At 43.5% G+C, this 13,237-nt stretch overlaps 1 protein-coding gene across 11 annotated transcripts in view; it reads right to left on the minus strand.

Moving 5' to 3' along the window:
* The window catches only part of ANKRD17 (ankyrin repeat domain 17), a 68,923-nt gene that overhangs the window by 39,331 nt on the left and 16,355 nt on the right, over window positions 1-13,237 (minus strand). The window contains exon 1 of one of the 11 annotated variants that reach the window (XM_085578402.1): window positions 8,045-13,236. The exons of 9 other annotated variants lie outside the window; for them this stretch is intronic. Coding sequence is in view for 1 of the 2 variants with exons in the window: in XM_085578399.1 (XP_085434525.1) it covers window positions 1,040-1,177 (138 nt within the window). In the remaining variant the exon portion in view is untranslated. One more of the 11 variants, XM_085578399.1, reaches the window with a different exon arrangement.

Consider the following 13,237-nt stretch of genomic DNA (forward strand, 5'->3'; position numbering starts at 1 on the left):
GCACTTTTAATCCTGATTTCCATGAAGAACTCCTCATGCCTGACCTATAGCCACACTGCTTTCTCTGCTGCTCCAGCAACTCCGGTCCAAGATAATCTCAGCTTTCCCTCCAAAAGCATTTCCGGTCTCACACCTCCAAGACACTGCACTGAAAAACAATTAATCTATCTACACCTCATACATTACTGAGCATTTCTTGTCAGTGTATTTTCCACTGTTCACTTCAGGAATACACTTGAAGTCTGTTTCACACAGCACTAGCCATGTTTATACTATTACCTTGCAAGTGGAACATGCAAGAGGAAATAAACCCCCATTCCCAGTGCAAGAACAAAGTCCAGCTCTGACTAATAACTAGCTAAGTTTACTTTGCAAGACACTGCTAGGGCTTTTTCATGCCTTCTATCTAACCATTTGATGCACATCAAGGGATTCATGAGGCAAGAATGAATCAAAACAAAGCAAGGATCATTTGAAATGTGACAAACTGAGCCAAGGATTTCAAGCAGCAATTTTTCACTTTGGGATCCAAAACACAACATTTAAACATTTAACATTTTGGCAACCCAAAACCTCTGCAAATTAAAAGATATAATACTCCATACTACAGCAAGAACTTCATGTTTGCTCTCCCTCAACCTGCTACCTTTTAGCTTTCAGAATATCACCTCTGATGCTTTCAAAATACATGAGCCCATCTCAGTTTCAGGACAGCTTATTAGGAAAAATACTCTGATTTGAAACATCAAGACAGAGAAATTAACTTACACATTCTTCAAACACAACAGTAAGAATGGTTTTTGACTTTCACAAACTAACTACTGAGGCAAAGTATAGGGTTCTGCCTTTTCACCTACATGTTTTCAGGTGAAACTACCACTTAGCAACACAGGTTTCAAGGCCCTCTGCAGATCTTCACAGCATTAATAATGCATTATAGAAAAAATTCCATTCAAGGCTTCACTGAAGCCAAGGCTCTGGCAGTGCCTGTCATTTCTATGGGTCAAACCCTCAGTACCACCTCATTAGGATGACATACCCCTGAAGGATAAGTGATGGTTTCTTGGCTCCTTATACAAGACACCATTTTCTTTAGACAGAGATCAGCTCCCTGGTCACTGCAAGGGAAAGCAGACATAGAAACTAAGTGCAGCAGATGATCAAGTGCCCACTCCATTTCAGCTTTGCAGATTTTGTGTGTTTTCCTCACATGTATTTTCCTAAGAGGAGCAAGCTGTGTGATTCTCACTTGCCCTACCCTGCTACTACAGCAGCACTGTCACCACAGACACCATCTGACAGCACCACCTCTTCCCTGCACAGTGAGGATTGCTCCCACCAATTTGGGATACACAATCAGATCCCTTGTCTTCTCAACATGCACTGACCCTCCCCAAACCAAAATGCCTCGTTCAGCACAAATCTGAAGTCTGTCAGATCTGGAACAGCTCAACAGTATCTTCTTTCATTTTATTCCTTTGACTGTACACTCCATTTCTCTCACTGCTGCTACAAAAATTAAAACGGGGAGAGGAGGAGGGAGGTGAGAGGAGCAGCATAAGGAGCTGCTGAAATGGCATAACACAGTCCCCACGACTGGCACCAGCCGAATCTCTGCTGCAGGGACACCTGCATTAGGACTGCAGTGTGCTTCTGATGACGAGACAGGTGCTGAGGTATTCACAGGAAAATTCCCTCCTCTCCTCCACACACTGCGTCCCCAGCAGCATACACAGCAATAAAAACAGAGGGGCAGGCATGATGAAAGCCATAGCTATGAGAAGGTTGTGAAACTGCTAGGAATAATATTCTTTTTCCATTTCAATCCCTCATTCCAAGCACTTGGCATACTTCCACATGAAGCAAATTCATGCATTAACTGGTATTCAGCTGCAACTGTTCATGCGAGAAAACATTCATGCCAGGATAAAAATAGCAACACCTCGTCTCACTATCATTTTAACTTCCCTGCACAAATTTCACATTTATGGGGGGGGGGGGGGGGGGGATACACATTTCAGTCTCTGACATGAATAACAAAATATAATTATCACTATAAAAAAAGCCACTGAAACACATACTCATGCCTCTGAAAGCTGAGCTTCAGACAACACTATTACATCAACAATATAAAGCTGCCACATTTTCAATCCAAGCCCTCAACACAAGTTCACACCTTCACTCTCCTCCCAACCTTCCCTCAACCTGAACTTCTGACAGAAACCTCTTATTTTGGAACAGCTTTGAAAGCACTGACCTCAGAAGCAAAGCTTTGACAGTGTATGAATAACTCCTGTGTATCACTGGACCTGTGGTGGGCTACATCAGAGGCACAAACAGCAGCACCTGTAATAAAGGTTCTTCCCATGCCGTTGCAGAACCAAAATGGAAACCAACCCCTTCAAAAGACCCTACAACTGAGGGATACTAAAGGGACAGCTTGAGCCTATGCAGGCAGCTTTTGCCACCTTTAGCAAGTCACCTGTCAAGTCTTCCTCACTGTTATATCTATTTAGCAGACACAAAGCAAAGGGATCACATAACTATAAGCAAGGAGATGGTACCACTGGGCTTCCCAGAATCACTCTTTGCTTATTGCCAAAATCACCAAATGTCACACCTGAACAACTGCAGCCCCCTAAGACTCTCCCCCAAATACCTGAGGTAAGCATCACCTAAGGGCCACTCAAACCAGAGCCGCCTCACCACAGTCCTGAAAAGCTTAGAGTGGTTATGTTCCCTCTGACCCCCCAGACTGTGCCACAGGCTTGGTAACAAGAGCCACAGAAATAGCACTCTGGAGTTTTCCTGAAGGACAGCTCAAGGACTCTTGGATAAGCAGATCCCAGGAGCATCATCACACACCCTAAAAGATCCTTAAACATGACACAGCCAGCTTTGACAGATTCAGTAGTGAGAACCAAGGAAGGCAAAGAACACAAGTAGTACAGGACACTGTAGTTCTGCTCTAGGTGTTAAACGAAGTTGTTTCAACTCGGTCAATTCAGTAATTAAAAACTGGGAAGTACACAAAGCATGACTCTGCTCTGAACAGAAGATTTCAGCCATCTATGTGAAACACATCTCACTGGCAGCAGTACCAGCATTTCCAGACAAGATGTGCACCACTGAGAAAGGACTGAGGAGTTCTGCTGTGCACTTACATCCTATTCCTCACTGCCCTACTTTCAAGGGACTAATTATTCTCTTAAGCCTTGTTTAAGGAAGGTGAGCTCCCAAGAAAGAGAAAATCCTTCTCTAACAGTTAATCACGCTCCTTTTCCACTGGACTCACCTTTTGCCTTGACTGTCCAAGGATAGATTTGACTAATTCTCAATACAAGACACTTCTAAGCATGCCATGAAGCACCTTGCTACACCAACAGACCCACAACGACTGACTCGAATCCTTGAAGCATCTTCCTTTAAAATGACACGTAAGGAAAAGTTGGAGACGTAAAATAAATTCCAAAACCATCAGCTGTTGAAAATACAAATGCATTGTTTCAGACCTATCTCTACAAGAGTTAAGGTTGAAATACCATGATAATTTATGATCTTTATCACTGATTAACTTGAGGGGGCTTTTCTACACCTTAGCTGCAGAGGAGAAGTACCTTGAGCTCTCTTCACACAGCTCAATAAGCAGCCATTTCTATGTCACACTCAGACTTTGCTGCAACAGACCTCAACCCTTCCCTCATCCTTTGAAAAGGGAGTTTAGAGTAGCTTTGCACAACAAAAGGTGAAACAACTTCTCAAAAATACCTTTTCTGGAATATTTTCCCCCACTCAATTTGCACAGCCTCATGAACTGTGTCCAAGTTTCAGCTCAAAACTGTGCACACCCGTCCATTTCCAGCTGAAACAAGTTGTTTTTCTAAGGATTGTAGCTCAGCACAGCTGAACAATGGAAACACCACATCCAAACTCCTAAATGGACAAAGCCAGCAGCAATAAAGCTCTGGGCAGACTGGGCTGTGAGGCCTTGCCTTCACCCAGATTTCCTAACAGCAGAACTGAAGTGTGTCCATGCAGGAGCAGCTCTCTCCCATCTGAGCACACGATCCTTCCTCGCAATGCAGCCAGCCCTCGGATCAAAGCAGCTCCTCTAGAGCCCATGCCAAGCAAGCCATTGAACTTAGCAACCATGCAGATCCAGAGGAAAAAGAGGACAGGCATTTACAGCTCATCATGTCAGTCACAGGCAAGATCACCCTCCTACCTCTCAATCAGAATCATCCATATCCATCCAAAATCCATTCCCCAAAAGAAAGCCTCTGCATGGTACATTTTCTCTGACAGAGCATGTTGCATTTTTAAGGTTAAGAGACAAACCACGGACTTTTCCAGTCTTCAACAATAAATGCTCTAAATTTTTACACTGAATGTGCCAGAAAGCATTTCTGAGCCAGCACAGACTTTCAGCAACCAGCCTAGTCAGCTTGGCTGCATTCCTCCTGCATCCACAAGTGACTACAGCAGTAGTACAGCAGCTACAGTTCCCATAAGGAGCTTACTCCTGGTTCCTAACTGTTGTCAGATGACTTATTTCTGTCTGTTTCCCAATTCTGATCCTAAAGTCAAACTCATAGTCAAAACAGAGGACGGTTCACATGCTCATTTACACCACAAAACTTCCAAACAGAAGACAAACCTCAATTCCAAGCAAATTTGACATGCAGACAAGCTATCAAGTCAGCAATATTTCGCCTCAACAGTATCAGAAGGCAAGTAAGTAATCCATGCTTGTCCACGTATCTTCATCCCCACATGCATATATTGAGATAAAGATTGGTCAGATCACAGGACAAGAGAAGCAATGGGAGCAGGAATAAAGGACCTGGTATCTTGTATGATGAAGATATTCTGATTCCTAATGCCCTCTCTTATGGACTCAAAACACCATGCCTTCCCATCTCTAAGGAGCTCCTTGCCCTCCCCACACCTTCCAAGGTAGTAACTCTGTCTTCTCCTGGGATGAGGCCCTCCTGACAGCGTTCATAAAAACCCACCACCAGCACCCACTGGCACCCACCTGTGCAGGACCAATTTACTACTCAAACTGGATCTGGACAAGTAAATTTTACTTTTGTAGCAGCGCTTTGAACATTTTCTCGTGCCCGAAAACCACCTGGAGAGCATTCTTTAAAACAGCTGGGGCTGTCACCCAACACTGCAGTGTCTCAAAGCTTTAACAACTCCCATACAACATCAGGTTAACATCAAGCAAGAAGCAAAGATACACACTTTTTTTTTAGCCACTGAAAGGATGAAATACCAACCCCAGGACAACAAAATGGCATTTTGCAGTAGGAGCACAGTGGGTTGACAAAGGGCAGGAAATGAACTGTGGCAAAAAATACTGTCAACCCAACACGTTCCCAAGCCCTGCCTGTCCCCTCTGTGGCAGCAGACTGTCTCCTTGCCTGTGCTCAGGAAAACTAAGATCTATTCGGGAAGAAAAGACATGTCAGTGGCAGACATCCATCTCTCCCAGCAGTGCAAGGAAGAAAAGCTGTTCTCCTCCCACTCCAGTCTGCCTACTTTGCCCACTATGTATAAACCACACTCCCCCTAGAACTCTGTTTCTCTCCCACCAGACAATACTGGGGATTAGAAGCCTTCAAAAACAATTCTGAAAGCACACCTAAGCAGTGTTTCTTCCTCCTTGCTCCTGCAAAAAGGAAATCCTTTCAGATTCTCAATGCTGATCACTCCTGCACACACTCTGCCAATGTGCATTTCAGGCACCAGGTCCATAGTCACCTGTGGAACACAGAAATTTATTCAATCATTCCCTGTGGCCACTGAGCATAAAACACAGTGAACAAGTGGCCTGAACTGCACAGCACCAGTTGGGTTTCAAACAGAAATAGTTTTAAGCTGCCCACATGTTTTCTTACACAAATTTGGCAGGCAATCTTTCCCTTCTGTAAGTGGTTTTGGTCGGCTGCTCTTCACAACAGCAAGCAAGTGCTCTGCTCTGAAGGATGAGGTAGCAGAAGGGAAGGAGGACATGTGGAGGAGGGACAGGATGAACACACAAACAGCTACTCTGTTCCAGTCCAGCTCAGAATTCCCTTTGGCATGAATGAAACACTGACGTGTGCATAGGCTCCTACACAGCAATACAGCATCTACTGGTGAGCAGGTAAGTTAAGGAGAAAAAAAAAAAAAAAAGAAAAACAACAGGAATGCAGGAACAATTTTTTTCAGCAAACAATGCCACATGTAGCTTGGCCTATTCAGAGCTTTCCCATCATCAAAGCAATTGGGAGCACCAGTTCACTGACAGGACTCTATCCCTCTCTTCAGGGCCTTAATGCAAAGCACAATTCCAAAGTCTGAAAAAGTCAAAGAAATGTGGTTTCGTTACCCCACAACTAATCTTTTTTGACACCAGGCGGTAGCTCCTTGTCTCAAGCCATGCAACACTAAGAGACTGATGGCCAGGAGATGTGGACTGCAATGCACACATGAAACAAATACAACACAACATAGCAGAAATTATTGTTACCGTAAGGACTGAGTTTTCAAATATCTAACATAAAAAAAGACGTTGAAGATGTGTGCATTTTGATTGCAGCCTCCCCTAAGTTTAAATGAAACTGTGAAACCTTTCAGAATATATGAAGGTTTAGCCACCGTTTCCCTCACCTTTATACTTCCCAAGCCAGGAAACAGCAAAGACACAAGCCAAGCTGCTAATGCCTGAAATTCACCATCACAGCAGAACCTGGAGACTCAAGAATGGCTCCTTAAGGAACGTGTTTTAGGTGAGTATCAGGAAAACGGGTTCATCCCAAAAGATCAAACCTTATTTAAGATTCAGTTTATGGCCAACTATAGAAACCCCATTTTTCTTCTTGTGTAGATGACTTCTATCAGAACTTGCTTATATCCTGCCTCCACAAGTTTTGCAACGCACATCCAATTTAACCTATCAGGATCAGGGAGGGAATAGTAGAAACCAGAGGTCCTTAGAGGACATCTACATTTCTTCATGCAACTATCTTGCTGAAATAATTATTGATATCAAAAAGCGCTGCTATCCCTCATAATGCAGCTTAACCAAGTTCACATATTAAGTAGAGACATTAGTAATGTTAACCAAATATAGTTTGGGAAGATGTGAGTAGTTAGGTCAAGAAGTCTGAAATTACTTCAAGTTATATCAGTTTAATTCATTTGTATTTATTCCTGTCCTATAAAGTCAAATGAAGACATGGCTGTGCCACTGTCCCAAACCACCAACACTCACACACACAAAAAATGAACCCAACAAAGGAGTGAACCAGCTGCATCGTAATGCAGATTTCCTTTCCTTTTTTGGCATTTACAATGCAAGTATTTTTTTTCAATTAAGGAATCAGTATGGCCTAGTTCACCAATCTTCTCTTATGATGAGAAGTAAAAGGATAAAGTTACAGCAGGAGACAGCTGGATTCAGTGTCTGATTAGAATTCCTACTGTTACTGCCTGGGGAACTGAGCACAGAAGGAATTATTGCTAATAATTTCAACTCATTTGGTTAAAATTCTGACAAGCTTGACAGTCCCTGAAAACTTCCTTCAATACAAACTACTGTTAGGCATATCTAATAAATGAGTTACATTCTTTTCTTTTTGCTCTATTTGGCACACCCCACTAAAAGCTGCAACATATTGAAAGGGTTTGAACAGTTTTTAACATATGGTAAATGAACAGACTTGTGAAGGTAGTTAAAGCAAGACACAAGTATGACTAAGTCCAAATATATCTGGTTTTCCCATGGTATAAAAAAGAGGTTCTATTTTAAAAAAGTAAATCAATGTTTAAGGGCACAGACAGGAAGTTTAAGTGGAGTCTTTGCTTTTCAGTGTTTGCTTCCCATGTTAGATATAAACATCACGTGCCAATTTCCTTGCAGTCAACACAACAATTTTCATTTCTACTCTCTCCTTAATGCTTCCCATCACATCTGCTCCATGAAGATATTTAATCTTATTTATTCTATATTTACATGGCCATTAAGTGACAGAGAACCACTATTTATATATACCAGCCAGTTCCCTGGATTTCCTTCTTGCAGGATTCTGATGCCAAGGCAGTGCAACAGGTTGTTTGGAGTGTGGGTTTCAGCTTTGGAGCATGTGACTTCCTATCAGTCAACACAGCCAGCAAATTCCAGGGAGGCAAAGATCTGAAGAGATTTCAGGCACATGCAGAAAAAAATAACAAGTACCTCCGTCGTGGAAACAACCTCTTTATTTCTATGAACATTTAAAGACAGGATATATGAAGGAATGGGAGAAAAAAGAAAAAAACTAAATAACTCCATCAGTCTGAAATATCCCTCTCAATTCTCTCACTGTTTTTTGATTAAGGACTTCATTTGAACCAAGAGCTTAAAAGATGAAGAGCCTGGGTCCAAAGAGACTTTTGCTGATCAACTGATCCCACCTGCTGGTTATGTCCTTGGCTGAGACTTCCCAGCTAGTAAGACCCTCACTGGCAGACACAACCACTGAATAATACTGAACTTTTAAACACAGTTATCCAGTATGAAGTCAGTTGCTTAGAGGTTTCTCACACAAAAAATTGCATTTTCATATTACTGTTACGGAAGAAGATACAGCAATAAAGCATAACCAACAAGAATGGCTTCAAATTATGCTATTAAGTCTGTATCCTCTTCCTGCAAGTCAAGAAGAAACAGGTTAAGACTCAGAGGAATTTTATCTCCGAGATTTTCCGTCCCATCTGTCACACAAAGGGACCCAGAACTAGCTCCCTGCTCTGCACAACAGTAGGAAAAGCCACAGAAATCCAAGAGTTTTCTCTTTTCTAGGGAGATTCAACACAGGCTTGTTCCAAGTCCCTTGCCTCTTGTCACAGGAAATACAGGCAGAGGAGGCAGTAGGAAGCAGAGAGCAGTTCCAAGGCAGTCACCTCACCATGATGAGTCTGAAAGCACTGGACAAGGAAGGAGCCCTTGGGAACCACACAAACCTTCTGCCAGGAAGTTTTCTCCCAGTACCACGTGGGTGCCTCGGTGCTGCACTGTTTGTGGGAGGATTGCTGCTTCTCCTCCTCGAAGTACAACCTTGGACACAGGAACATCAGCTTCCAATATTCATCTCCTGGGGCTGGGACTAGATGTGGCCCCAGACTTACTAATTGTACCTCAATGAAAGGGATACTACAGCAGGGCTCCAACTTACTTGCAAAAAAGGCATAGAGAGGCTGTCCCGACAACCTCTGAACAACTGCAGCTCAGCCAGATTTTGAGCTGGACTTCAGAGGGGAGTGTGACTTCCATGGAACTGTATGAGTCCCATCCAACTCAGGATATTCTATGATTGAAATAACCAGGAAATACTGGAGCACACAGTAGCCAACACCAACTTCATAAGGGCAAACTCTTTTTAAAGACAAGAAAACAGGTAAAAAGCAAACCAGACAAGATTACTAAGAGAAACTGTAAGAAAACGGGGAAAGGATTAGCCTGTTTAAGAGCTGGAACGTGGGAAAGCTACTAATACCCCAACACTGCAATATAATGCTGATTTTAATCTTCAGACCAAGAGACTACAATGTTTATAAATATTAAAAGACTTGGCCTGTAAGGAAAAAAAATATTGCATTGCAGAGGCCTCCCTGGCCTCTGAACGTGCACTGTAGACACGACTCTGGTACTCGGTGTTTGCTCTCCCTTCCACCAGTGTTTCATGGAGCACCTGTGTGCTCAAGCAGGGCAGTCCTGTGCTCTGTATAAATCTTGTGGTCACCACCTGAACTATGCTCTGCTGTCCTCACTGTGGTTCAGCTAGACAATCCAAGGTGTAACACCTAATCCTTTCATATTATCTCACCTACACTATTGGCAGCCACATGCAAAGCAGGATCTTGGACATTATTAAATTATCCCCATGACTCCAGTAGGAAATCAAACAAAAAAAAAACCCTTCTGCACTCAGGAAATACTCCCAATATCACAGAAACAAAGTTTTTCTCACAGTGATTTTGAGTTTCAGTTCAAGGCATGTAGAAGATACCTACCTTAAAAGCTGAAGGACATAAAAGCACTAAGTAAGGAAATAAAGGAAGTGCCATGTGTGGGCCTGCACTAGACCCCAGCCTGTCTCCCTAAAGCCAAGCACAAATGAGCTTTCAAAGAACCTGAAGATCAGAGCACATGGCTGCTACTCTTGGGAAGCCTCAAATCAACACAAGGAACATAAATTCACCCCTTCACTGTCATGAGCTTCCTAAGTGGATTTCTGAGCTATGAGCCCAAGATCAGCGCACAACGGACCACACCCTCAACTGTCAGCACTGAATTTACCTCCTCTTCTCCTGCCCAACAGAGCGCTCATCTTGATCAACTCAAACACCAAAAACACAACTACAGCTCTACACCATACTAAGGTGTCTTGTAATATAATTACTCCTTCCCTGGCACGTGCAAGCCAAAACCTGCAAGCTTCAACCAACACAAAAAGCCTTGTGTCAGTCAAGTCACACATCCACAAACATATATGGTCAGGATACAAGAGCAAAAGATCCAAGTGATCAGCAGCTAACTGCAGCTAAACCCCACAGTGCTTGGCATTTTATCCACCTGAACCCCCACACAAAGCTTTCAACACCAGATTCAAGAGACAAAGCCAAGACAACGCTGGTCTTCAGCTGAAAGTAGCAAAGCCAGCTCCACTTCTGCACCACCTGCACCTTCTTCGAAGGTGGCCTGAGCACAGGGCAGCCAGGATGCTGTGTGAAATCCTCTGGGCTGACAGCCATGTCTGCTTGCAGCTGCATTACATTTGCTGAAGCCTTGTTTTTGTTTTAGCATTCAGAAGTGATTTTGGCCCCAGAAGCAGCCCTTGCAGTAAGGACCTCTAACACCATCTGAACCTCGGTCTCTTTGGCAACTGAACATAACTAGCACATTACAGAAAACACCTTTTTTTCTGGTTTTAAATTATAAGCATCTTAGAGGGAAAACGTTCTTGAAGATTCTATGAAGAGGCAAGGTCTGATGATCACTTCAAATTTAACTAAATACTAAGCAGCACCAATTATTTGCAGAACAACAGAGATGACAGATCTGCTGCCCAAGCAAGAGCAGTTCTCTCCATCTCCACACTGCTGCCTTTGAATGAGCACCAGAAACTGCTCCATGGGAGAAAAAAAAGCCCTGAAATGGGAAAATAACACACTCACTGTAAACAGACTGTTCCAAGTTACAACAGAAACAAGTTTGGAAGGAACTATAAATTGTACTTCTGGACATGGCTTCTGGTGATGTGCTAAGAAATCACAAATAGATTGCACTGCTACCAGAGGACCTCAGAAACCCATCAACGGACTCGGCCGTACTTCACACACATCTAAAGGCAGACAAGCCATGCCTGATTCCTAAGGATGCTTTTTACCTGGATCCAGCTGGTGTTGAGAACAGGAAGTGAATGTGTGACAAAATTATCAGAAGAAAAGCCAACACATCCCACTGAGAAGCAAGATGTAATTGCTCATTTCACACAAGTCCAAATTCTGTTATACTGACAAAATCAACTTCCCAGCTGCCCTTCCAAACTGGACTATTGATAAGCACCGTGTATCTTATTAATTTACATACTATGAAGCTACATATGGCAACTGTTGTTAAAATAAAGAACAAAAAAGAAAAAGGGAAAAAGCTTTCAGTATGCAAAAAGGCAGCAAAGTGCTGAAATATTTATTTGATAGCACAAAGACCAGTTCACGATTGCTCTTCCTACCTTCCCACACAAACCCAGCCACACATACAGATATTGGTGAAAATGTCTTGCTCACACACCTGTGCCAGTTTATTCAGCACAAAGTGAACAGCTGAGTTAATATTCTGGATGTAATAATGTTAAGCAGTTCCAAAGTCCACACAGAAGTTAACAGCAAGTATTCCTATTAATCAAAAATTTTAGGGTAACCTAAGTGTGGCTGCTACAGGAAAAAGCCTACAGGACAAGCACTGGTGGAAGCACTATTTTGTCAGAATTCTGACAGCAGCTAATAAGGCTGCAGCTTCTCGTTACAATAAAGAATGTATGCAAATATTCTGACACGTCATCTGGCAATGTTTTTGCTTGCAAAACCTGAAAAACCACAGGAACAAGAAAAAGGTATTTCATAAAATGGTTTGGAAGCTCATCTCACTCCAGCCCCTGCCGTGGGCAAGGACGCCTTCCACCATCTCAGGTTGCTCCAGGTCCCATCCAACCTGGCCTTGGAGACTTTCAAGGGATGGGGCAGCCACAGCTTCTCTGGGCAACCTGGGCCACGGAACATTTCCTTGAACTATTACAGCAAATATAACCTGTAATAGAGACCTGTTTCACTCTATGACTTCTTGGCAGGCCTCTCCATTTGGCTGAAAGGTTACTTCCAGTCTACTCTCACAGGAAGAGATAATGTCATTTATTTCATAATAAATTACTGGTGCAGAGGGAGATCTACTCCTGTAGAGGAAGCAAGAAACAGGCTACATTTAGAGAACTGGAAATGCAGTAAGAAAAAATTACATACTGCAACAAACGTGCCTCTCTCCTCTGCTGAGACCCCACCTTGACTCCTGCCTCCAGCTCTGGGGTCCCCAGCACAGGAAGGACATGGAGCTGCTGGAGAGACTCCAGAGGAGGCCATCAAGGTGATCAGAGGGATGAAGCCCCTTTGCTACGAAGAAAGGCTCAGAGAATTGGGATTGTTCAGCTTGGAATGAAAAAGGCTTCAGGGTGACCCAATTGTGGCCTTCCAGCACCTGAAGGGAACTTGCAAGAAAAAGGCGGAGATGCTACTTACAAGAGTGTGTAGTGACAGGACAAGGGGGAATGGGCTGAAATTGAGTAGAGTAGATTTAGATATCAGGAAGAAATCTTTCCCTGTGAGGGTGCTGAGGGCCTGGCACAGGTTGCCCAGAGAAGCTGCTCCTGCCCCATCCCTGGAAGTGTCCAAGGCCGGGCTGGATGCAGCTTGGGGTAGCCTGGGATAGTGGAAGGTGCCCCTGCCCATAGCACAGGGCTGGAATAAGATCATCTTCAGAGTCCCTTCCAACCCAAGCCATTCTGTGATTCCATGATTCTATGAAACAGGAACACTGGCAACAAAGATTAAAAGAGAGCGAGTTATGGCAGGCAGTGGCTGAAATCCCCGGTAGCGTGACCGCAATGTCACCCCCAGGGGGGCACGTCCCGCACCCCTCCCGGCGCGGGGGCAG

The sequence above is a fragment of the Lonchura striata genome, chromosome 4 (genome assembly GCF_050655825.1).
Source record: "Lonchura striata isolate lonStrDom1 chromosome 4, ASM5065582v1, whole genome shotgun sequence".
Taxonomy (NCBI): Eukaryota; Metazoa; Chordata; class Aves; order Passeriformes; family Estrildidae; genus Lonchura; species Lonchura striata.